At 35.2% G+C, this 25,541-nt stretch overlaps 4 protein-coding genes across 8 annotated transcripts; 2 read left to right on the plus strand and 2 right to left on the minus strand.

Annotated features, from left to right (window-relative positions):
* The first annotated feature begins 3,229 nt into the window (after positions 1–3,229).
* On the plus strand, positions 3,230–10,384 carry LOC135071385 (negative elongation factor D). The gene is made up of 12 exons (XM_063965180.1): positions 3,230–3,409; positions 3,502–3,727; positions 3,803–3,912; positions 4,436–4,543; positions 4,633–4,782; positions 6,339–6,469; positions 6,876–7,063; positions 7,528–7,768; positions 7,887–8,097; positions 8,187–8,327; positions 8,839–8,968; positions 10,277–10,384. Exons 1-12 carry the CDS (start codon positions 3,350–3,352, stop codon positions 10,306–10,308), a joined length of 1,728 nt encoding a protein of 575 aa, XP_063821250.1. The 5' UTR covers positions 3,230–3,349; the 3' UTR covers positions 10,309–10,384.
* A 2,540-nt stretch (positions 10,385–12,924) lies between these two features.
* Positions 12,925–15,624, minus strand: LOC135071396 (nuclear speckle splicing regulatory protein 1). Its single transcript, XM_063965190.1, has 5 exons — positions 15,495–15,624; positions 15,169–15,316; positions 14,871–15,068; positions 14,570–14,735; positions 12,925–13,601 (listed from the first exon to the last, which is right to left on the minus strand). The coding sequence occupies exons 1-5, from the start codon at positions 15,509–15,511 to the stop codon at positions 13,024–13,026; spliced, it is 1,107 nt and encodes a 368-aa protein (XP_063821260.1). The 5' UTR covers positions 15,512–15,624; the 3' UTR covers positions 12,925–13,023.
* Positions 15,625–16,619: 995 nt separating this feature from the next.
* Positions 16,620–20,023, plus strand: LOC135071428 (FUN14 domain-containing protein 1). 3 transcript variants are annotated; one of them, XR_010257245.1, is made up of 4 exons: positions 16,620–16,855; positions 17,045–17,240; positions 17,595–17,734; positions 19,480–19,569. XR_010257245.1 is itself a non-coding variant. In XM_063965230.1 (4 exons), the coding sequence occupies exons 1-3, from the start codon at positions 16,710–16,712 to the stop codon at positions 17,673–17,675; spliced, it is 423 nt and encodes a 140-aa protein (XP_063821300.1). In that variant the 5' UTR covers positions 16,620–16,709; the 3' UTR covers positions 17,676–17,707; positions 19,480–19,567. The 3 variants fall into 3 exon arrangements, 2 of the variants coding, with proteins under 2 accessions (XP_063821300.1, XP_063821289.1); XM_063965230.1 differs by having other exon boundaries at positions 17,595–17,707; positions 19,480–19,567; XM_063965219.1 differs by lacking the exon at positions 17,595–17,734 and having other exon boundaries at positions 19,480–20,023.
* Positions 20,024–20,434: 411 nt separating this feature from the next.
* LOC135071403 (uncharacterized) lies at positions 20,435–22,290 on the minus strand. Of its 3 annotated transcripts, none has more exons than XM_063965209.1 (5): positions 22,218–22,290; positions 21,673–21,833; positions 21,251–21,337; positions 20,801–21,034; positions 20,435–20,716 (listed from the first exon to the last, which is right to left on the minus strand). In XM_063965209.1, exons 2-5 carry the CDS (start codon positions 21,825–21,827, stop codon positions 20,503–20,505), a joined length of 690 nt encoding a protein of 229 aa, XP_063821279.1. In that variant the 5' UTR covers positions 21,828–21,833; positions 22,218–22,290; the 3' UTR covers positions 20,435–20,502. The 3 variants fall into 3 exon arrangements, with proteins under 3 accessions (XP_063821279.1, XP_063821273.1, XP_063821268.1); XM_063965203.1 differs by lacking the exon at positions 22,218–22,290 and adding an exon at positions 22,122–22,200; XM_063965198.1 differs by lacking the exon at positions 22,218–22,290 and adding an exon at positions 21,966–22,182.
* Positions 22,291–25,541: the final 3,251 nt, after the last annotated feature.

The raw sequence follows: 25,541 nt of genomic DNA on the forward strand, positions 1-25,541 counted from the left end.
AATGAGACTGAACATTTGTTTCGTCCAATTCTCTTTACACTTCCATCAATAATGTTGTGAAAGTTATGTCTCTTTAGAAAGTTCCCAAAAGTCACCGGATGCAAATAAACGCTGTCACTGGGAGACGATTGATTGCGTTGGACATGGACAATGTATGGAGCCGTATCAGAGTCATTGTAGAATTTCCGTCCAATAGTGGCGGGAGCAGAGCCCGAATTTGGCAAATCCTGGTCAATTGGAGTGGGAGTAGGAGGATCTACTGAAGGAGTTTTATCATCAGCGTTACTCGTACGACCATCGCCCTTTTTCTTTTCCTGTCCATGAAGTTTTCTTTTCTTGTGGCTACGTTTGAGAGCGGGGGGAGTAGTAAATGAATTTTCGGAATCTGTATCATTAGTTACCGTCACATAAAACCCTACTGAAGGAGAAGAGTGTCCAGGAGAGCTGATAGGCTCATCAAAAACAGGGGGAACTGATCCCCCTGGGTCAGGAGGATCGTTCATGGTGAGAGACGAAAATGAAAAAAAACTTACCGAATATCAGCTCAAATAACACTATCTACACAAAATATACGTACACAATAATAAATATTTACACTACCACTACTTTCCTGATCACAATTACGCGAAAATTTATAAATAAAATCGGAAAGTTAAAAAAGACACCCGCCAAGTTTAACGTTTCCCGCGCTTTACCGTCAAATTGACTTGAAGTTTAAAATTATTTGTTATCTCCATGTTGTCTCTGACACATCAGTGCTGTAACCTGTAAGTCATAGACAATAATCGGTAATTTTAATCGATTTTATTTCAATTATTCAATAATTTTTATTACTGATTGCATTTAAATAGATTTAAATAGGGTCTTAATCAACAACGTATTTTTTCTTCATTGAATGTACTACTAATGAGGATCAGTACTGTTGTAGAAAATGCAATAAAACTAGTATCTACGTTAATCTTTAAGACATAAGAAAGATATATCTTTTTGAATTATCCAAATCGGACCATTACTTACGAAGATATTAAGTAATAAATATAGGCCGTTTTTGCCGCTAAAAGTCAACATACGCAGGGCCGCGTGACGTCACTATATCCGAATCGAGCGCAGCCGGCGTACTATTGGGATGGAAAATATTTTTTTCCAGCTAAACTATCAGTTTTAGAAAAAAACTTTTAATAACATTTATTCATCAAAATAAAGTAACCCATCGACCAGTAATTTTTAAAAGTAAAAATTTTGAAAAATAAGTATCGCTATGTCCAAAGACCACATTTTCATAGGATTCGATGGAATGCGGAAACGCGGTTGGGGTGAGTGTAACTTTATGATTGTTTGTATTGAACATAATAATACATAATATGAGTGCTAATAACCAGTTTCTGGCCTGGGGGGGGGGGATAAGTAATACCCAGCTTTTAGGAGGGGCAAGCCTTACCCAGCTTCTGGCCTTGGTGGGAGGGGGGAGAGGCAAGTCATATCCAGTTTCTGGTTCTGGCCTAGGGGGGGGGGGGGGGTAAGTCATACCCAGCTTATGCTTATGGGCTGGGGGGAGGGGCTAGCCTTACCCAGCTTCTGGCCTGGGGGAGAGGGGGGGGGGGGTCAAGTCATACCCAGCTTCTGGCCGAGGGGGAGTCATACCTAGCTTATGTTTATGGATTGGGGGGAGGGGCTAGCCTTACCCAGCTTTTGGCCTGAGGGGAGGGGGGGGGATCAAGTCATAACCAGTTTCTGGTTCTGGCCTAGGGGGGGGGGGGGGTAAGTCATACCCAGCTTATGCTTATGGGCTGGGGGGAGGGGCTAGCCTTACCCAGCTTCTGGCCTGGGGGAGAGGGGGGGGGGGGGGGTCAAGTCATACCCAGCTTCTGGCCGAGGGGGAGTCATACCTAGCTTATGTTTATGGATTGGGGGGAGGGGCTAGCCTTACCCAGCTTTTGGCCTGAGGGGAGGGGGGGGATCAAGTCATAACCAGTTTCTGGTTCTGGCCTAGGGGGGGGGGGGTAAGTCATACCCAGCTTATGCTTATGGGCTGGGGGGAGGGGCTAGCCTTACCCAGCTTCTGGCCTGGGGGAGAGGGGGGGGGTCAAGTCATACCCAGTTTCTGGCCTGGGAGGGGGGGTAAATCATACCCAACTAACACGTAGGTTAAACTCAGAAAAACTAAATAACAGGTAAGTCAAAGTCAAAGTCAAAATTTCTTTATTTGTTTAGACTAATAAATAGTTCTTACAAATCGTCATTTTGCTCTTAAGGTAGGTATTGCGTGTACATCGAAATGATCTTCATAGCAATGTTTTGCTTTTAGCCTAGGCAGAGTGTATCTGCCTCAGCTATACCTTATTGTTAGAAGTAAATAAATTAATACTTATACATTTTTATATTTTACTTGGAAGAAGATATGACTAACAACACTTATGAATTTATTTAACACACTTTATTTGAATAAATCGCCAAATATACAACCGCGGAGACCCCAATCTCGTCTCCGCGTTCCATTGAATCGTATGAGCGTATGGATTTTTTGCGATATTTTTCACAATTTCTATTTTTAAAAATTACCTATCGATAGCTTACTTTATTCTGATGAATAAATGTCATTACAAGTTTTTCTCTAAAACTGATAGTTTGGCTAGAAAAAAATATTTTCTATCCACGCAGTACGCCGGCAGCGTTCGGTTCGGATATAGTGACGTCATCGTTCCCGCGCCGGGCGGTCAGTGAACTTTTTTAGTAATATGGCCATAACTTCGTCAATTTTTGTCGTAGAACAAAAATTTTTGGACTGTATATTAAGGATTTCTTAGCCCTATAAATCTGCATTCACAGCTAAAAATCGAAATGATCCTCATTGTTTAATGCATTGCTTTATAAAGATTTATAAATTCTTTCTATAGGTACGTAAGTACTACAATAATTTCAATCCGCGATTAACGAGAGGTTTTGTCGCCTCACTAGGGCACAGATTAAAAATGTTTTAATGTCAGTTGGCCATATTTGTTTACATATAGGGAAATTTCTAAAGAATCCGACTTTAGTGTGCGCACTCCCATACATGCCCATACTGATCAACAGCCCGACTAAACTATCGGTCGACGAAAAATCAACGGTGTGCGCTTACTCTAACTCGTATCACATATTATACTTCAAAATGGCACAAATCAAGTCGACCTCGACGTGTATTGCCAACTTCATCAAAAAAGAAGAATAAGAGAATGACAGTTATCTGACATCTCACAACTGTCATCCACTGTCATCTAACGCGTCGAGTTGTTTATGGCAATATTTGTTATTTTTCATTTATTTGGCAATTTTTATCAGATTTTATGCCGTTTTCGTAACTTCACTAACAATGCCGAGCCAATACGAAGAAGAACGTGTGTGGGAATCATCAAGTCATCCTCATTATGAAGTACGGGAATGTTTTACTTGTGCTCCACAATTTTCCATTATTTAAAGCACTCTAACGTTAATGTAACACTTCCCAATCATTTATTTATTCAGGATGAAGGTGGTGATGATATTATTGAAAATCCAGAAGAAGTGTTGCAAGAATGTTTGGAAAAATTCAAAACTCCAGACTACATCATGGAACCTGGTATATTCGGCCAACTGAAACGATATTTCCAAGCTGGAGGCAATCCGGAACAAGTAATTGAGCAATTATCAATAAATTACAGCGCAGTGGCTCAAATGGCAAACTTGTTGGCAGAATGGCTCATACTTGGAGGTAAATTTTATTGATCAAATATGGTTATGTACTTTGCGCTGCCTATGTAATTATTTATTTTTCTTTTTACATTAGGTGTTAAAGTCACAGAAGTTCAAGCTATGGTCGAAAATCATTTGAAGGACATGATACTGAAAACATTTGATCCTAAAAAAGCAGACACAATATTTACAGAAGAAGGAGAAGTATGTAGAATTTAGAGTATGATAGTTCATTTATTTTATTTATTTATTTAGTTTGATAAACTGATCATAAATTCTAAGAAGAGATTTATAAAAAAAAAACACTTGTAGGTATATCCTACTAATATTATAAATGCGAAAGTTTGTATGGATGTCTGGTTGTCAACATGTTTGTTACTGTTTCACGCAAAAACTACTGAACGGATTTTGATGAAACTTTACAGTATTATTGTTTATAACCCAGAATAACATACAGGCTATAATTTTCTACGATTTGGGACAAACTAAATTTCACGCGGGTGAAGCCGCGGGCAAAAGCTAGTTATGTTACTAAAACTGAATTGTCAGTCAATATTAACATCAAAGTTATTGCTTTTAACTTGCATTTAATAAAATCTATGTTTTGTTGCTAAAGCTAAAGAAGGTTTAAGCTTTTTATGCAAGTACTCATAGCCAGCTTATAGAGCTAATATTATTGTGTTCTAAGACTAAAACTAAGTGCATCTAATGAAATTTTTATGTATAGACACCCGCATGGCTGACAGAAATGATTGAACATCCAACTTGGCGGTCATTGATATATCGTTTGGCTGAAGAATATCCTGATTGTCTAATGTTAAACTTCACTATAAAGGTTAGTAAATAAATCTCCATCTATAAAAATGCATCTAACATAAAAATTATCCTCTAAAATAAGTCCATAACATTTTTTTTCTATTTCAGTTAATATCTGATGCAGGATTCCAAGGAGAAATAACAAGCATCTCAACAGCTGCTCAGCAAATTGAAGTATTTTCGAGGGTCCTCAAATCTGCTATTGTTGGGTTCTTACAAAGTTCAGATGACTGGCAAAATAGTGTTAATGAATGTGCTGTAAGAAAAAAAAAATATTGCATTTAACCTTTAAAGTCCCAGACGGCATACATTAATGCCATTACAATTGATTACACTGCGGAACAAAAAAAATAAAAAAATCTGCGGCATCTATTTTGTTAATGGATTTTGAAAATACTTGTATAAGACATAAATGGTGTGCATTTACTTTCTTTGGATTGACTTTGGTTCTTGAGATAAACGAGACACAAGAAATCAATGAAAAAAATTAAACGACCCTCCCTAAACTTATATTAATTTGATTATACCCACTAAGTTTTATTATCTACTCATGTATTAGTGTAGTTGTAGTTACAACAATTTGGTAATCAGCTACTAGACCTTTAAATTAACAGTTTGTGTCTTTTAAATTATTTTTAAAGAGCTTTTTTGTCTCAAAAATTATATGAGTTCATTATGAAAACCTTGCGTTTACAATCCCAACAGTTTTTGTTAATATTTGGCTTCTAAACTTACAAAAGCAAAGAAATAAGATCACGGAGGTAGTGATAAAAACCTACCAAGCATACTGTCTTATAAAACTTCCATAAAATAATAAATATTGGGGGTCCAATATCGTCTGCAAGACTCGTGAAGACTCTTTGCCATACTGGAGTCAAGCTGGACGTAAAGGACTTCAATTTGGAAAGCCAAAGATATAAACTGAGCTTTCTAATCACTAAAATGATCAAAAGTCAGCCAAATTAAAGTCCTTTACGTCCTGAAACGTCCGTTTGAATACGGAAAAAATAAATTCGATTGACCGCAAATCCGTACTCTTATTAAGACACTGTATTTGTAAACCACATAACACAAATTGAATCTGAAGCATGGCTAAGCTTTGTTTTAGTAATCAAACAATATTTGGGGAGTCATAGAGCACCAGACTTTTCAGAATTGGTTGTTTGAAAAATTTAACACAAAAGGATCTAATTTGAGTATTAATTTTTTTTAACAATAGCCATTTGGACACGTTCTCCCATAATCTGGGTGATTACAGTGAGGAATAAGCAGAACGGTTCTACCAGAATATCAGGATAGTGGAAGAATGATATCCACGGTCAATGGGACCGCCAGATGATGGCTGATTACTGTTGCCATAATTATGGAATTTTCCTGACCAAAACCATAACATAAAAGCTTACAAAAAAAGCTTTTTGTAGTTTTTTTTTCTACTATTTGATGAAAAGCAAATATATTTTTAATTTTTATATCGTTCTTAAATAGGATCTTAGTGTAAATATTTTTTTTATACAGATTGGTATTTTTATTTTGGTTTTTTTCATATAAATAGTTAATAGTATTTATCTCAAGATCTAGAGTCAATTTGGCAAATCTAATATTTTTCTAGTATTCAGCACACTAGTCGCATACAGAATTGACTCTAAACTACCATGCCGCAAAATGACTGTTCCCCAGTGTTATCTATTGTGTCTAGATTCACGGGCCTTGAAGGATTAAACTAATATTCATTTGGCCTATTGCTCTGTTGCAGAGTTTTTATAATTGTTGTTCTAATTTATGATTATTGCTAAGTTTATCTAAACTACTTTCAGAAAATGGTTTGTCACGGTGCTCATACCTATGTATACAGCCAAGTGATAGTGCACATTTTATCTCAAGAGCCAAGGGGTGGTGCAATAATGAAAAGACTGGGACAAGAAATTACTCGATGTGCTCAACAAAGGTACTTTTAATACTTAAAAATTTGTATCTTATTTAAGTGTCATCACTTGTACGTTCTATGTTGTACCTATAAATCATCAGCAATCTTTAACATGTCTAAATAAATTTCAAATCATTAATGATGGCGGTAACTCTTAGGCATGATTCGACCAAACTTTTATCTGAGAATAACTCCAGGTATAACTGGCACATTGACAGTTTCAGTATAGGAAATATGTTAAAATGTTGATTAACTGACGATTTATTCTGAGATCAATATTTACTCTTTTTTGGTGCAATCCATGCTTAGTGGTTGTAGTACATTGTAGTAAATAAAATATAATAACAAATATTCTTGTATAATATTTGACTATGGAAATTAGTAGTTAAATCTTAGGGAATATAAAATAACGTGCTATTATTTCCAGCGGCCATGACGTCACTCCAATAACACTAGCGCTGACAGCGGGCGAGTCGTGGCGCAACGCGCGCACGGCGCTGGCGGCCATGTTGTCGCGCGGCGCGCTCAACCCCGCCGACATATCCGTGCTCTTCCGCGCGTACACGCAGCCTGAACCACCGCCAGTACATCTTTTAAGAATACCCCAGTTTCTAGGTACGATGCGGATAGTTAATATGTATTTATAAATCCTACGTATCATAAATACAAAAGCTTGATATGACCCAGGAAATATCTGCTTAACGGATTACGATGTAACTTTATATACAATAACCATATAATAAATTGGTGTTTCAAAATTGCTTAAACGACAGTTTGACTTGAAGCCCGTGATATTTACATTTATGCTAAAGTCTGTTACTCTGTCTGTATCTGTCTGATACCTTTTAGTAAAAGGTAGGTAGGCCTTTTACCACTAAACCCATAAAAGTTGGATAGTTTCACGGTTTTTGAAATGAGAGTTCTTGTTGTAACAGACTCTTGGTGATGCGGGCAAAAGTTACAATCAATAAGATGAACAAAATTCAATGTTGAATTAAGAGTTTAATAATTATTTTAAACAAATCCAAATTATGTTATGCTATATTGTGCTTGTACATGCAGATTTTTGTTTGTTTTAGAACTCCTGGTCGATGCGCTTTTTAAATTAGGCAGCAAGTTAAATCCAGAACACAAATCCAAATACATGTACTTGTTAGCCTATGCTGCTAGTGTATGCGAAGGGCATTCGCCTGGACGCCCAGTAAAAGATGAATTGAAAGCTACTGTACAGGCTATTGAAAAAGTCCACGCCGTTTGTAGCAGTTCTGCTAGCTCCAGCGAATTGATTGCGGAACTTCCTACTTTGTATCACTGTATAAGGTAACGACGAAACATTACTATAGATATTGAAGGGTACAAACAAGCAATGAACCGTGTATTTCTTTTACAATTTTAAAAACCCCTATAACTCATCCTAATATGAATATTTATGTCGCAGATTTCCAGTCGTTGGTATGGGAGTACTGGTGTGGGTGGAATGTGTAGTAACTGAACCCTCATACTTCAAACTCTGCACTGAACATTGTCCCGTTCATCTAGCACTCCTGGATGAGGTCGCATCGTGTCATCATTTACTTCATCACAGACTTCTGTGGCTGCTCGTTCAATTGTTCGAATCACCGCAAGACGAATTAGAAATTCTTGTTCAGGTTTGATAGCCTTTTCAAGTTACGTCATCTATTTAAAAAAAGTTAACAATATTATGGTCGATCAATTGTTTTTTCAAATTATATTTCAGCTTCAATTAAAGAAAATGCTTCTTGATCGTATGGTGAACCTGCTTAGTCGTGGCTGCGTGGTGCCCGTACTACGGTACATCAAGCAATGCTGGCAGCGTGGCGATACGGACATTTCCTTGATTCGATATTTTATTACTGAGGTATAGTTTGTTTTCAATCTCTCAAGGTGCTGATAAACTTGAGCATTCACTTGTAATGAGCATTTGTGCGAATGTTACATCAAAGAAAAATACGAGAATATTTTAGCTAGCGTTCTGGCTAGCATTCTAGCGAGCATTGCTTCGAGCTATTTGGCGAGCCAAGCTTCGGTCGTCGTTCCGCGCCCCGCCGCTCTGCGACGACCCTCCCCGCAACCCTGTTGCTCTCCAGCTCCAGTGTGTTGTAAAATAATAATTAGTATTTGTTATTTTAGAGCGTTCACTAGAATGCTCATGAAAACGTTCATAGCAATGTTTGGCTCTATGCTTGGACGGCTCGTTGTTCAGTTCGACAAATATAAAAACGGCGAATGCTCGATGTTCTGTTACAAGTGAATGCTCAAGTCTATCAGCACCTTTATGAATGCATAAATTGTCCCAATTTTGTTACATTGGTCATTTTCAGGCTTAATGTGCACCTTATTGCAATACCATCTACATTGTAAATTTTCAGGTTTTAGATGCAATAGCGCCTCCTTACACGCCAGAATTTGTGCAATTGGTATTACCGATGGTTGAAAATGAAGAAATTACTGGGACAATGAGAGCAGAAGGAGAAAATGACCCCGTTTCAGAATTTATTGGTAATTTTCACACATTTAACTTTCGTTATGTATAAAATGTAGTGTGAAAAAGACGGAACCCGAAAAATAAATCTCTTCAGTGAAATAATCAAAAATAAAGTTTTAATTTTTATTTCAATAATATACGATACTTATACAGTGTCCGGGCATGTAGTGATCAAACTTTAAGGGCGTAATCTATGGACAATTTTATCGATGAAAATACTTCAAATTTGGGGCTTGACCCATTTCTCGCAAAATTACAAGGATTTAAGTTTTTAATTTTTAGTTTTCACCTCTTCCTTCAAAAACAAGTGAAAACGTGGGTAACTTAACATTAATAAGCAAATGTTTTATATCATGCGATAGCCAATAAAATTATCTATTGGCAGAAGTGTAAAACAGATACAAGTTTCATACATTTTAAGGGTGTAAGAATGGATTTAATTAGAAATAAACATTTTTTTTTTTCACTTCTTTTTCAGTTATTTCCCAACACAAGAAAAACCAGGTCGTTAAGGTATGTTTTATTTGCATTGTATTTTTAGTATTTGAGCTATTCTACAAAACGAATGTAAATTTATCAGTCTACGTCTATTAGTTTCGACGTAATTGTTGAACAAAGATACCCCTTCCCAGCGGTTTCCATAGCGCACGCGACATGCGAAAATGCACTGCCTGAAAGAATCACACAACCTATTCTGATTACATACTAGCCGCGCTATGGAATAGCTGGGAAGAGGTATCTTTGTTCAACAATTACGTCGAAACTTATTGACGTAGAGACTAATAAATTTACATTCGTTTTGTAGAATAGCTCAAATACGAATAATAAAATGCAAATAAAACATATCTTAACGACCTGGATTTTCTTGTGTTGGAAAATAACGGAAAAAGAAGTGAACAAAGTCATGTTTTTTTCTAATTAAATCCATTCTTACTCCCTTAAAATGTATGAAACTTGTGTCTGTTTTCTACTTTTACTAGTAGATAATTTTATTGGCAATCGCATGATATAAAACATTTGCTTATTAATGTTAAGTTACTCACGTTTTCACTTGTTTTTGAAGGAAGAGGTGAAAACTAAAAATTAAAAACTTAAATCCTCGTTATTTTGCGGGAAATGGGTCAAGCCCCAAATTTGAAGTATTTTTATCGATAAAATTGTCCATAGATCACGCCCTTAAAGTTTGATCACTACATGCCCGGACACATTGTATAGAGAAAACTTAGTTAAAACCTACCTCATTTGGTATGAGCTGTTTGTCTTTTGTGATATAGTACAAGCTTTCATAATTTAATACTAACTAATGCTCTTCTTTCTTTCAGTTCACTGCAAGGCCCATTATGTGGTGGTGTAACAAAAATTAAGTGTTTATTACTTTAAAGTACATGTAAATAATTTTAAAAATAAAAAAAATAACAGTAACTTTCAAATATTTCTTCACCCTTTCACCTCCACCATCGTTCATAAAATTTTTAGGATTCAAAAATATAAAGAAATAACGAAATATGCTGTAAAGACTTTGATTTATTCTTGGAGTTAATTTACCAGAAACTCATTCTAATAAATGTGAGAATTTCAAGGAACACTGTTCAGTCTCAGTCTATTAATTACAAACTTCAATGGCGCTGCAAGAACCTGGAGCCCTACAGAACTAACAAAGTTAACATTAACTATGTTTGTGTTTTCAATTTTAAGAAGTGATTACGTTATAGGTTTTGACATAGCCCCTTTTCCGACATCCGTTGTGAATTTTGCAAACTAACTAAACAATATCAAGAAATAATATAATGGAGAAGTTTCCTGATGTTGAAAACATTATTATGTATTTCACTGAATGGGATTAAAATATAGACCAGAACTAAAAAGACGGTGAAGATTTTTTTTTTAATCCATCAAGAAATGGCCGAGAAATTAATTATTTAAATTACCACATATTTTCGCGTGGAACTCAAACATAGGCGGTGCCGTGACCACAATGCATACCACCCCTTGCCTGGCGCGTTGTCGAGAATGATATACAGTGTGAGTCACGTTAAAGTGTACATATGAAAATAGATGAAACTAGACCTAATTTTATCGACAAAAAAGTGGTCAAAATTTTTTAGAGATTTTTTTTAATTTTTTATAGATTTTTTTTTCTTTCAAGTACTTATTGTAAAGAAAACGTAATAACTTTTAAACTAAGAGGTATATCCTGATAAAATAAAAACCGTAATAATGCTAAATAATAGACGATACTAAAAAAATACATAAAATACTCAGAAAATGCCAACAAATAATAAAAAATGATACTTTTTGAAAAAAATCTGCTTAAAAATTCGTGTTTTTTTGGTTATTTGATAAATTTCTCCAAAAAATGTCCCTATAAAAGGTGGTTTTTATTACTTTGAATTATTCTCTATCGTATTACCTTTGTAAAACCAAAAATCGCATGTCTCTATCCCTATCACAACATTTGCTATGTTCGTTTGAACTAAGCCTCTCCGGGCGCGCCATTCAACGCTTCGTTAACAACGAAACTGAAAATGGCTCTAGATTTGTAATTTTGATAAAGACAAGTTAGATTTCAAGTAAAAACAAAAGATTTCGAAGAAAAATAAGCATTTTAGTTAAAATTAAAATTGTCCCTACCTGTAGAGGAGAATAATGTTGTGGTATGCCTTTGTTCAAACTATCATAGCAAATGTTGTGATAGGGATAGAGACATGCAATTTTTGGTTTTACAAAGGTAATACGATAGAGAATAATACAAAACAATAAAAACCACCGGTTATAGGGGCATTTTTTGGAGAAATTTATCAAATAAACAAAAAAACACGAATTTTTAAGCAGATTTTTTTCAAAAAGTATCATTTTTTATTATTTGTTGGCATTTTTTGTGTATTTTATGTATTTTTTTAGTATCGCCTGTTATTTAGCATTATTACTGTTTTTATTTTATCAGGATATACCGCTTAGTTTAAAAATTATTACGTTTTCTTTACAATAAGTAATTGGAAGAAAAAAAATTCTATAAAAATTTTAAAAAAATCTCAAAAATTTTTCACCTCTTTTTTGTCGATAAAAATAGGTCTAGTTTCATCTATTTTCATATGTACACTTTAACGTGACACACTGTATACTAATATGTCAGTCTTCTTCTTTTTGTACATGGCCAGGTCTGGGATATGTTAAAAAAAGGTTACAAAATTTTACTAAGATAGAAACTTGAGTGAAAAATTAAAAACTACTAATTTGAAAATTATAAATAACTTGAAAAAATCGAACTGCCTAGGGCGAAAATTTCGACGGGTTCATCCAGTGTCTAAGTAGATGAGTTGGAAGAGCAGTCACCCGGCAAGCGGAAGGTCGTGGGTTCAATTCCCGCCTTAGGCAGTTCGATTTATTCAAGTTATTTATAATTTTCGAAAAATTAGTTTGAGATGCGACTAGTTTGCTAAAAAAATAAAACAACTATAAAAATTACTAGATTTTAAAAAATTGGATCATTCAACAGCACTTGACCAGGGGCGATTTACTGATTGACTGTCGTGACTACACCGATCAAATGGCGTGAAATATTTGTTATATGCAACTTTGGGGCCCTGTAACTTTTTTGTTTGTAGAGATATTTTTATGATTCTTTCACAATTATTATTAGTTTTACTTATATTTTCAAGATTGATTAAAAGAAAAAAATTGGAAACCTCCATTGATTGCATGTTCGGGTCATTAGTTGTACACACGGCCACACTGTTAACTATCCATTTCCGTTTTTGCTCTCGCTCTCATCAAATAGCGATTCTTTGCGATAGAACGAGACGACATGACAGGCAATGGATAGTTAACACTGTTGGCGATGGTACATATGGCTTCTCCCTTTCATAACTATTAACTGCCAACCGTCATTTCAAAAATATCTCGCCCACCTAGTTTATTACCTAAATAAGTAGGAGGTATAAAAAATATCATTTCTCAATATAAGGCACAATTCAATTATTATTTACTTCTTTATTGTAGGATAGATAACATCATCACAGAAGTAAATAATACAATTTATGTGTTATTATAGTATTTTTTTATTTATTTATTACATTAAACTTCTGGCAGCTTTTCTCTCATAATATCTTTTCAAAGCCTGTTCAAACACTTCACCTACAGTTCTCTTTTGCCAAATGTTAACTTTTGGTTTTTTAGTTACAGCTTTTGGTTGTGTATCAGGAGTTTCATCAACTTTTTCCTTACATTCAATTTTCTCAATTGGTTCTGGTTTTTTAAAGACATCTTCATTAATTCCTTTGCTTTCACTTTTTTCAACTTTTTCATCTTCATCACTAGATTCATCTATAGAAAAGTCAGAATCAGCATCTAAGTTTGCATTATCTAATTTAGCTTTTTTAGCCATTTTAATGTCATTAAGGTTGATGCGATTGATTTCTTCATCTGAATCTTCAAGTTCTCCTTCTGATAGGTGGTTTTTATAATCTGATGAAGATTTTCTTTTACGATAATTTCTTTTCTTTGAACCATCCTTAATCTTATCCTTTTTACCAGATTCAATATCTTTGTTGGCTTTTTTAAAATCTTCTTTTAATACATGTTTTTCCTCAGTTTCAACAGGTTTCTGTACTCCTAGCTTCTGTTCATACAAGTGACGATAAAATCCACCTGAAAAAATTAAAGAATACTAAGATCAATCTGTTTTTTCCTCACCACTAGAACTATACAATGTGGACCCGGGCATGTAGTGATCAAACTTTAAGGGCGTAATCTATGGACAATTTTATCGATGAAAATACTTCAAAAGACTGCCGGAAATTGGCGTCTTTTTTTTTCGCGCGGCCATCGACCAAACCTTGTTTTTTGATTACAAAATAAATATGTAGTGTAATAAACCAAACTTACTATGACATGTATACCTCTAAACTCAGTCTGAACTGGGTTACGAGCATTAGAAGTTCAGACTGAGTTTAGAGGTATACATGCCATAGTAAGTTTGGTTTATCACACTATTTTGTAATCAAAAAACAAAGTTTGGTCAATGGCCGCGCGAAAAAAAAAAGACGTTCGACTTCCATACAAAATCTGGCATTGCCAATTGGGGCTTGACCCATTTCTCGCAAAATTACAAAGTTTTAAGTTTTTAATTTTTAGTTTTCACCTCTTCGTTCAAAAACAAGTGAAAGCATGGATAACTTAACATTAATAAGCAAATATTTATATCAGCGATAGCCAATAAAATTATCTATAAGTAGAAAACAGACACAAGTTTCATACATTTTAAGGGAGTAAGAATGGATTTAATTAGAAAAAAACATAACTTTTTTCACTTCTTTTTCAATTATTTTACAGCACAAGAAAAACCGGGTAGTTAAGGTATGTTTAATTTGCATTGCATTATTAGTATTTGAGCTATTCTATAAAACGATTGTAAATTTATTAGTCTACGTCTATTTGTTTCGAAGCTATTGTTGAACAAAGATACCCCTTCCCAGCGGTTTCATAGAGCGGCTAGTCATGTAGTCGGAACTTTGCTTTGGACCACTATTTACGACACACCCTGTATATATCTTTCAAGTAGCACTGTAGAAACGAGAGATGACATATTTTTTACACAGTGTATAACTTTTTCAAACCTAAATCTCGTTGTTTTGTCACATCTCCAATACTTTCTAGATATTCTTCCCTTTTTTCTTTTTCTTCTTCTAAACTCATTTCTTCTAGTTTCTTTTTGTAAGCAGAAGTTACAAAAACTTCCTTGTCTGCAAATTGATCTCCCTCTGATTCTCTTTCTTTCTGGATCTATGAAGAAATTCAAATGTTTCATTAGGTATATGTAACACAAAATACACATGTATATTAAATCTAAACACATATCAGTCTAGAGATAAAATTGTAAGAACCAAGCACAGCACAAAATAAAAAAAAAATACTGACCTGTCGTTCAATACGTCTTTCATTTTCAATTTTTCTTTTGTTTGCTGATTTTAAAAGATTTTCAATATATCTGGGTTTTTTAATTTCCTTATCTTTCACTTTTTTTTCTTCTTTTTCATTTTTCAATGCATCATAAACTTCGTCATATTGGAAAACCGTAGGATCTTCAACTACAGCTTTATTTTGGGCAATTTTAGCCTATAAAATAGTTCCAATATAAAAATCATGTCATCACCTTAGATTAATATCACAAAAATATTTAGGAACTGTTATTTTGCATAAATATTAGGTCACTTACTTGTCGATTTATATTATGACTAGGTTGTAGTAGCACAGGTTTTTTATTTGATTCATCATCTGAGTCCAAATCATCTCCAAAAACATTCCTTGATGCCTGAAAGACCAATGATGGTTGCTTGGGCTTTTCGGGTACAATAAGCCCATACCTAAAAAAAATGTAATTTGACTTGTAAGTACCTTTGGATAATAAAGGGACTTTACTCATAATCGTAAACTTGTGTTTGGACTCGCTGTAGCATTACTGAAGGACTTAATAAAAACCTTCCCTCACCAAAACAGGCTTTTAACAAAGTTACTTAATTAAAAAAACATTTATAAACTCACTTCTTATTAGAAGACATGTTAAGAAGACTCACAAAAATGCGAAATTTTATATAAAATTAATTATACGCGATTTTAAAAACAACAAACACAGCGTCCAAATGGTCCAAAACAGTCCAAAATCCTGACCTGACATGACGACACCTGACGTATATACGTGCGTGACGACCATGAAGCTATAGATAAAAATGGAGGCCACACTCCGAATACCTACTTGAAGCATAAAGTATGTATCACTATCTCGCTCTCTGTGGGCAGACTCTCTCTTTCTAAATAAACAAAAAATATAAATTTGCTCAAATTCAATGAAACTCAATGTAAAATCTTTATTATTCTTGACCTAAGTATCATTAAATGATAAGTGTAAATACTGGTAAAACGTTGTAGGAAGAAATTACTGTAAAAAATGTGAAAAATGTTTACAATGATCCAATGTCGGAAATCACGAAATAAACACTTACGCGTGCAATCTTATGTCACTTCCAGGACACCACGTACTACCGCAACCACGCACTACAAAATTTTGCACCATTTAGCTTGTGATAAAACAATGATTATTTCCTGTAAACAATCTCAAACGAAATTAACTGCATAATAAACAAAATAGTAAACAACCGCCATGATGGGCTGGATTGGGCCGATGTTGCCACATGGTACCGATTCCCCAGGAATTGGGATTGTAATTCCCTGATTCGCCAACACATTAAACCTAAACGGACGACAATTTTGTGATTTTTAATTTGACTAGGTAATCGTAGTTCAAATATTTCATTATTTAATTGTTTAACTTCAGATTTGGTTAGTGAATTGGCTATTTCGAAGAATTTACTAGGAGATTTAAATAAGGAGATAGCAATACTACAGTCCACACTAAAAAGAGAGATCGGCCCACAGAGAGCGAGATAGAGATGTAGGTATATTTTGACTCAAGTTGTTGTTCCAAGTGTGGCCTCCATTTTTATCTTTAGCTTCATGGGACTGACTGACAGTTGGTTAGGTTATACCATAAAGTTAATATTCCTTCGGATTATTAACTTTATGGGTTATACTCTCTAGTCTGTGGGTGGCATACTAATCTGTGGTTGGTGGTGCCGTGGTGACAAATCACAGATCACTATAGTATATGTAGTGACAAATTTTGTGTTTCTTTGTTTTGTGACGAGACGAACGACTACTGCATTTTGAGTACCATTTGTAATAGTTGCATAATAATTAACAATGGCAAAACCCAAAACTGAAGACTCTTCAGCTGAAGATGCCAAGAAAATCGTTGATGATGCTAAAAATTTTATTGAAAAGGCCATTGCTGACATCGGAAAAACTTCGGCCACAAAGCAGCTAATTTTAGGAACTGCGTCAGGATGGTAAGTTTTAAGTGTCTAACATGCATTGATACATTTTTAGATTTCTTTGTACTTACTTTTACTAAATCATGAAAACTTTATTCCTTTCATCCTTGATCTACTGCAGTTTTGTCGGTACACACACTTTAAATTTACCTACTATGGAAAGACCCTCACACATTACCTAATTAACTCTCAATCTTTTTACAGGATTACTGGATTTATAACCATGAAAATTGGAAAAGTTGCTGCTGTTGGTTTAGGTGGAGGAGTAATATTACTGCACATAGCGAGCCAAAAAGGATACATTGATATAAATTGGGAGAAAATCAACAAAAAAGTTGACAAAATAAGTGATAAAATTGAAAAAGAAACAACAGGAAAATCTGCAGACTGGTTTGAAAAAGTAAGTTGTGTTGGTTTGATGACATTTTTTTCTCAGTTGTCACCATCCACAGAACACATTTTGAACCCTATGACATGATCTTTAAGTTTACTTTTATGCCAAAGCCTATTATTCTAGTCAATATCTACCAAACTAATTCATAACCACTAGGATGTTTTTATCAGTGTTGTACCTGGCGAAAGCTGACCTTCATTGGTAACAACTGAGAATCACCCATGAAATATAAAGCTTTTAGTACTGCTTATCCCCCTCGAGATGCTCTCCATTGAAATTAAAACAAAAAATGATAATATTTGGGACTTTGGGACATTTATTATTTTTGACACTCTTTATAAAACATGCATTTTGTTCCAGGTATTATTATTTGTCAAAGATAATTCATATTATTCAGCAGGGTTTACAGGAGGATTTTTATTTGGTATCGCCTCATCATGAATATTATAACATTGGATTTGATTATACATTAGGTATTGATATTATAATAAATTGATATGGTGAGTTTCTGGGAGTATGTGGGATTTATTTAATGCAATAAGTCACATTATTGCTATAGTATTCTTCTATAGTATTATCACAATAAAAAAATAATGGCAAAGCATGCAAGGGTAAAAGAATAAAAAGTACATAATGTGAGGGAATATTTTTTATTTCTATTCTTACAATTTATATACTCACCAAAGTATGCTCATTAGAGGGTCATTCCATGACAAATGTTACCGAGGGTGAAAAACTAAATATGTTCTTTTCGCATTAAATCTGATGAATTTTGAAAGTAAACATTCCAAATTATAATGTGCAACAAAAAAAATCTGAAAGAAACAAGTAATTTTTAAGTTATTAGTCTTCAAAGTCTATACTTAAGTCAACTGTCTGAATGATCATTTTCTCTCTAATTATTGGTAATACGATTTTAAAAAAACTATCAATCTGTGAAACGTTTTGCCACTATATGATTCGAGGGTATTTATCATAGTATTGGTAGATAGCGTCATAGTCCCAAAAAAATGGATAATCATCAAGTTTTAAGTGTGTTTTCTTGTTACTTCGGCGATGTAACACCCGAAACAGAAAAACAGGTATTTGTTTTATTATTGTACCTTACACATGGATTAGGGTAACAATATTTGGTAAAAGTAAGGTCATGGTTGTAATGATTTCAAATAGTAACTAATATCTGAGCATGATACTAATTTAGTATGTTTCTTTCTTGATTAAAAACTGTAACACCCGAAACGTTTCGGGTATTACATTTTTATTTATATGTCGATAATGTGTGTATATTGCTTGGAGAAGTGAAAAAGTATTACTGTGAGGGTCCTTTGACCTCCCACTAGCGCTGGCATCGGAAAAGGAGTCATATTTCTCAATTTAAGACTTTTTTGAAATGTCGACTTAACACTAAAATTAAGGTATTGCTAAAAAGTGTCGATGTTTGACATTTCCAATAAATATCTGAATTAGAAATTAAAGTAATGCTATTTCAAGCCAAAAACAATAGAAAAAGCTATATTCTGAGGAAAAATTAAACTTGAACTTTGTATATTTTTTAAAAAAAGCTGCTTCGTAATTTCAAACCAGAATTCGCTCTATTTGTGTTTATTTGTTGTACTCCTTATTTTGTAGTACCTAGAGACTAATAAAATACCGACTTTATCGATAAAACGAGTTGAATTTTCGTACTCGTAACACCCGAAACAGAACCATTGTAACACCCGAAACAAAGAAAAAAATTATAAAAAAATAGTAAAACGTTATATTTAACAGTGATTGTATGTTACATGGTTTGTAAATGTCATACTTTAGAAGTCCTGTAAGTTTTAGGTATGATTCCTTAAGAAAATTCGCTAAATTTCGAGTAAATGCAGCAACAGTCAGAACATAGAGACAAAATCTCGTAACGCCCGAAACGCACACTTTTCGACTCATATTTTCGTTATCCTACATTCTAAGCTGTACAAACTTTATTATTAAGATAAAACAACTAAAAACGGACAGATTAAGGCCCTAACATTATTAAAATACTATTTCAAAATACATGAAATTGTTGAATATGTGTGTACGAACGTAACACCCGAAACGATGGAATGACCCTAGACATATTTAGGTAATTGATATAAAAAAAAGAGTATGAGATGTAGTCCATTTTTCTGCAATATTGAACTGTAACAACAGCTTTCTCATAGACATGTTATGCTTAATATCTGTAATGTTTGTAACATATCAATATTATTTGTTATAGGTAGAACGATTTGTGGATCGCAAATTGGATAAAGCTGAAGATTTGTTAAAGAAAAAAGAAGTTAAAGCTAAACGTTGGTATCACAACTTCACTGGGGATGAACACTATCGCGCTACTGAAACTCATGTGTTTGTAGCAGCATTTTTTGCTGGAATGGCTCTTGGACTCATTTGCGGAAAATAAGTTACTAAGTTTAACCAGCTATACTCGTTTATACGAACACTAATTATTAAGTAGAGATTTTATGTTCATCACAATTATTTAATCACAGAAGAAAAGAAAAAAATTAATGTAGGTATGTTGTCTAACAATTGGTAAAAAATTTTAAAGTAAATTAAGTAATATAAGCTTGGTAATTTCATCTGTTTTGCACTATTTAATACAAAATGTTCACAAAATTTTTGGGCTTCATTACTGCACCTATTTAGCATCATATCCCAGATTGATGTAGAAAAAGTAAAAGTATTTATATTTAGATATAATTGCTCCTGAGTCCTGAATATTGTATAATATTTATTTGTAATATAAATGTAATCATAAGAGATTTATTGTTTACTTTTAATTTGTATCTCTGCTAATTCTGTCCTTGGTTTCCTGAGGTGGTGTGGTGGTGAAAGCAATTGTTATCATTTGATAGTTCATAACATACGATTGTTCTGTCAAAAGCTTTGTTTTACTGACTTTATCGTACGTTTGAACTGTCAAATGATTACGATTGCTTTATTTATTTATTACACACAATATAATAATAAATATAATACACTACACAATTCCACCTCTGATTCCTGTCACCACACCAATTTAGATATATGATATGCTAAGCAAAAATCAAACATTCAAGAGGCTACAATCATAATTTTTTGCAAAAAGGGAGAAATAATATTTAAACTATTACTATTACGCGTATGAAATCCCAGGCACAGCTAGAAGAATGATGAAAATTAAATCATTTGAAAATGTAACAATGGAAAAGTTCTTTCCAAAACTAATTCTCATATTTATTTCTGGATAGAGGCCCTATATTCAATCAAAAAAGTTGTTATAACAGTGGAAAAGTTCTTTTGAAGATAAACTTTCTAAGTATTGTTTATACTTCTGGATGTAGTCACATTTGAGCAATCGCAGAGCACGTTGATATCGACTTTTCTGTTGACTTGGCAGCTTGGCCCATGATTCTTCATTCATAACTTCAGCTTTACCTGTACCTCTTAACATTTCAAAAAGTTCTCTTGCGGTTCTGAAATTGAAAGATATTGGGAGTATAGGCCATGAGCATTATAAAAAATACTGTTGTGTTATAAAATAATATGTATGCATTTACCTTACACTAGGAGGAGCTGGTTCAGCCAATTTAGGCCTTGATTGATCCCTACTTGGCGAACTGCTTTCCGTATTTGAAGGATTGTCACATATAATTTCATCATTGTTTACACCAATGTCAAGGTTGTGCTCAATACTGGTTTCAGGATCAATTAGTCTGTTGGATTCTTCCAAATCATTAGCAGTTTCTTCTACAGATCCTTCCAATTTTGCTTCCTCCCATACTGCTTGGTCACTGTATTACATACACATTGTTTACTTAGCGATATGTTACACACATTTAATATTAGTGATATTTTGTTAAAAATTTCCTAAATCATTGGGTCTGACATGACTTTCATTAATACATTAAATAGCTGGCTGTTTGCTACTCATAAAATCAGTTAAATAATTATAAATATTGTTTGGTCTCTAGCATTGTTTGCAGGGTCATGGAATCAGTGACACTAACCTGTTGCATTGTTGTTGTTCTGTCACATTTTTGGGATTTTCTCGTTGATCATTTTTGGGTTGACTACCACCAGTTGTTTTGTTATAACTAAAAATCAAAAGGTAAATAATCAGTTTCATACTGCTAAAGGACTTATTAGATACCAGTCAATTGAGGTACTTTATTGAGCCATTAATGGTATTGGCATCTCGAATAAAGTATACTGTAAGTAGGTATCATCACTTTCATATTATTGACTTGCAGTGTATGTGAAAAAATAATGACAATATAGTCATTACATTTCAAATTTTACAAATATAAGAAAAATGAGAATGTCATTCTTGGTGAGGCCTTTGTCCAGCACGTTTGTGGACGTCATTTGGCTGAAACAAACGAACAAAACTTTACCTTACAACATAATAGTAATAGTGTTAAAAAACTACCTTTTAGTTTCCTTTTTTTTCATAAAAGGCTGGGTCTTGCTCAAGTAATTGGCTAATTTAATCTTATGATTTAACCGGCATTCTTTATACTTTTTATAAAATTTTTGCTTTTCGGACTTGCTAAGAGTAATCCATGATTGTATTCCCTCCAACATTTTATTCTAAAACAATATGCCTTTTTGTTACAACTGAGCCTCAGGGTTGTTTTGCTAGTTAACAATTACATAATCACGAAAATATTTCAGATTTAAATTGAACAGACTTTATTAATAAATGGTTTAATAATTACTAACAGACTTGTTTCTTCTTTTGCAATAAAGTTTTAGATACAATGTTAAAACAGATTTCGGGTATCTTATATTATTTGTCTTGGTATCCATATTTCGTTTTCGTTTTTTAATGTATTTTGCCAAAATTAAAATCAAATCAGAAAATTATCACAACATAACCTCAATCACCAAACACCACATCTGTGCACCATCACATGATCACAACAAACAACAAAAATGTGACAAATTGTTGACATTGACAACAATCTAACCTACCTCGCACAGATTAATAAATAGTATGGGTGGGTTGTGTTGTGGTCGTGGTCCGTAATGCGCTTAAAGCGTTGAAGCCGCGTCCCACCCGTGACATCATAGAGTTATTACGTGACATTGACTGGGCAGGGGGGCGCCACCGTCAATACCGGACCGGATCGGGTTCCGATTTTTGTCATATGTTGAAAACTATAGTTGAACGATGGTGGCGCCCCCTGAACCAAACACTGCAATATGGCTTCCAGAGAATTGACCGTATGGATCTTTATCCTAAAGCCGGGTTTTCACAGTTCGAGTTGGCTCGGACCTGAGTGGACTCGTACGAGTTAGGTCGTATAGGATTACACTCGTATAGTGGTTTTCACATCGAGTGTTCACTGCGGTCCGAGTGACATTCGTATCCCTCCATCCGAGATGACGTCGAGTGATTTGCTGCTGACTGAGAGGTGTAGAAGTTGTAGCAGATAAGTTAATAGAAGAAGTTCAGAATCACGAAAGGGAAAAAGAATGAAGAAAGAGACCAATTTGGACCCGAAAATGGGTTTTTAGACGTAATGAATTTGGTGCATCAGATATTTTTTTACGTGAAACTGAAGAAGAAGATCCAAAAACATATAAAAATCATTTTAGATTAAGTAGTATCGCATTCACTCCACTTTTTCTTAGTTAGTATTTTTCTTAGTCGCCATTTTGTTTTTCTGAAAACCATCCGAGTCAACTCGAAAAGTTGAGTAAGATCCGAGTCCGCTCGGATTGAGTACCGACCATGAAGCTACATGGAACCGACGTCCTTTAGGTGTTTACACGATACGAGTAGCGTCCGAGCTCCGAGTAGTCATCTGAGCCGACTCGGTCCGAGCTGGTCCGAGCCAACTCGTAATGTGAAAACCCGGCTTAAAGCCGGGTTGACACGTTACGAGACAGCTCGGACCGAGTCACGTCCGAGTACACTCGTACGAGTCAGCGTCATACGAGTGTACTCCTATAGTGGTTTACACGTTCATAGTGTACTCTTATCAAAGCTCATTCAATTTTGCACCAATTTTGTGTCAACTCTCGGAAAACACTGATCTGCTCAACATGGAACAGACTGATCTGCTGTTGCAAGGTATCACAGTTGTTGCAGATATACTAATAAAAGAATGAGGATCAGTACTGTTGTAGAAAATTCCATAAAACTAGTATCTACGTTAATCTTTAAGACATAAGAAAGATATATCTTTTTGAATTATCCAAATCGGACCATTACTTACGAAGATATTAAGTAATAAACATAGGCCGTTTTTGCCGCTAAAAGTCAACGTACGCAAGGCCGCGTGACGTCATTATATCCGAATCGAGCGCAGCCGGCGTACTAATGGGATGGAAAATATTTTTTTCCGGCTAAACTATCAGTTTTAGAAAAAAACTTTTAATAACATTTATTCTTCAAAATAAAGTAACCTATCGACCAGTAATTTTTAAAAATAAAAATTGTGAAAAATAAGTATTGGTATGTCCAAAAACCACATTTTCATAGGATTCGATGCAATACGGAGACGCGGTTGGGGTGAGTGTAACTTAATGATTGTTTGTATTGAACATAATAATACTTAATATGATGCTAATACCCAGTTTCTGGCCTGGGGGGGGGGGGGATAAGTCATACCCAGCTTATAGCCTGGGGGAGGGGCAAGCCTTACCCAGCTTCTGGCCTTGGTGGGAGGGGGGAGAGGCAAGTCATACCCAGTTTCTGGCCTGGGGGGGGGGGGGGTAAGTAATACCCAGCTTCCGGCCGAGGGGGAGTCATACCTAGCTTATGCTTATGGACTGGGGGAAGGGGCTAGCCTTACCCAGCTTCTGGCTTGGGGAGAGGGGGGGGGGGGAGGGGTCAAGTCATAACCAGTTTCTAGGGCTGGGGGGAGGGGCTAGCCTTACCCAGCTTATGGCCTGGGGGAGTGGGGGGTCAAGTCATACCCAGTTTCTGGCATTTCTGGCATGGGGGGGGGGGTGTCATACCCAGCTTCTGGCCGAAGGGGAGTCATATCCAGCTTATGCTTATGGCCTGGGGGTAGGGGCAAGCCTTACCTAGCTTCTGGCCTGGGGGGAGGGGGAGGGGTCAAGTCATACCCAGTTTCGGGCCGGGGGGGGGGGGGGGGGGGGTAAATCATACCCAACTTCTGGCCGAGGGGGAAGTCATGCCCAGTTTATGACCTGGGGAGAGGAGAGGGGCGGGGTAGTCATACCCAGCTTCTAGGCTAAGATTAAATAGATTTCCAGCACGGAGCGGCTGTCCTTCCTGCAGCAGCTGGCCCGCCCATGGGAACGGCGAATAGATAGGTAGGTGCGTAGGTTTAACTCAGAAAAACTAAATAACAGGTAGGTATTATTAAGTGTACATCGAAATGATTTTCATAGCAATGTCATATTGTTAGAAGTTATACCTTATTGTTAGAAGTAAATAAATTAATACTTATACATTTTTATATCAAATCAAATCAAATAAGTTTATTTGCATAATCAAATCAAATAAGTATATTTTACTTGGAAGAAGATATGACTCTAACAACACTTATGTACACTTTATTTGAATAAATCGCCAAATATACCACCGCGGAGACCCCAATCGCGTCTCTGCGTGCCATTGAATCATATGAGCGTATGGATTTTTTGCGTTATTTTTCACAATTTCCATTTTTAAAAATTACTTATCGATAGCTTACTTTATTCTGATGAATAAATGTCATTACAAGTTTTTCTCTAAAACTGATAATTTGGCTAGAAAAAAATATTTTCTATCCACGCAGTACGCCGGCAGCGTTCGGATCGGATATAATGACGTCATCGTCCCCGCGCCGGGCGGTCAGTGAACTTTTTTAGTAATTTGGCCATAACTTCGTCAATTTTTGTCGTAGAACAAAAATTTTTGCACTGTGTATTAAGGATTTCTTAGCCCTATAAATCTGCATTCACAGCTAAAAATCGAAATGATCCTCATTGAACAATATAATGCGCTCAATAGCGGCATTTCGGGCATCTTTGATTTTATACTCTATACGTCTCACGTTCCACAGCACTTCTTCTTCTTCATACAGTTCCACGAACCTGACAGTATCACGTTCCGACCACTTTTTCCTTGACGCCGCCATTATTTTTAATTAAAATTGTCCGAGCTCAGATCCGAGTGATAGAAAAAATAGAGCAGCGTCCTAGTCCGCTCTGTCATAGTACATTCGTACGAGTGCGCTCGGATTACATGTTTACACGATACGAGTAGCGTCCGAGTAGTAATCCGAGTCCACTCGGTCCGAACTGACTCTTATCGTGTCAACCCGGCTTAAGCCGTAA

This window comes from Ostrinia nubilalis, chromosome 1, assembly GCF_963855985.1.
Source record: "Ostrinia nubilalis chromosome 1, ilOstNubi1.1, whole genome shotgun sequence".
NCBI lineage: Eukaryota > Metazoa > Arthropoda > Insecta > Lepidoptera > Crambidae > Ostrinia > Ostrinia nubilalis.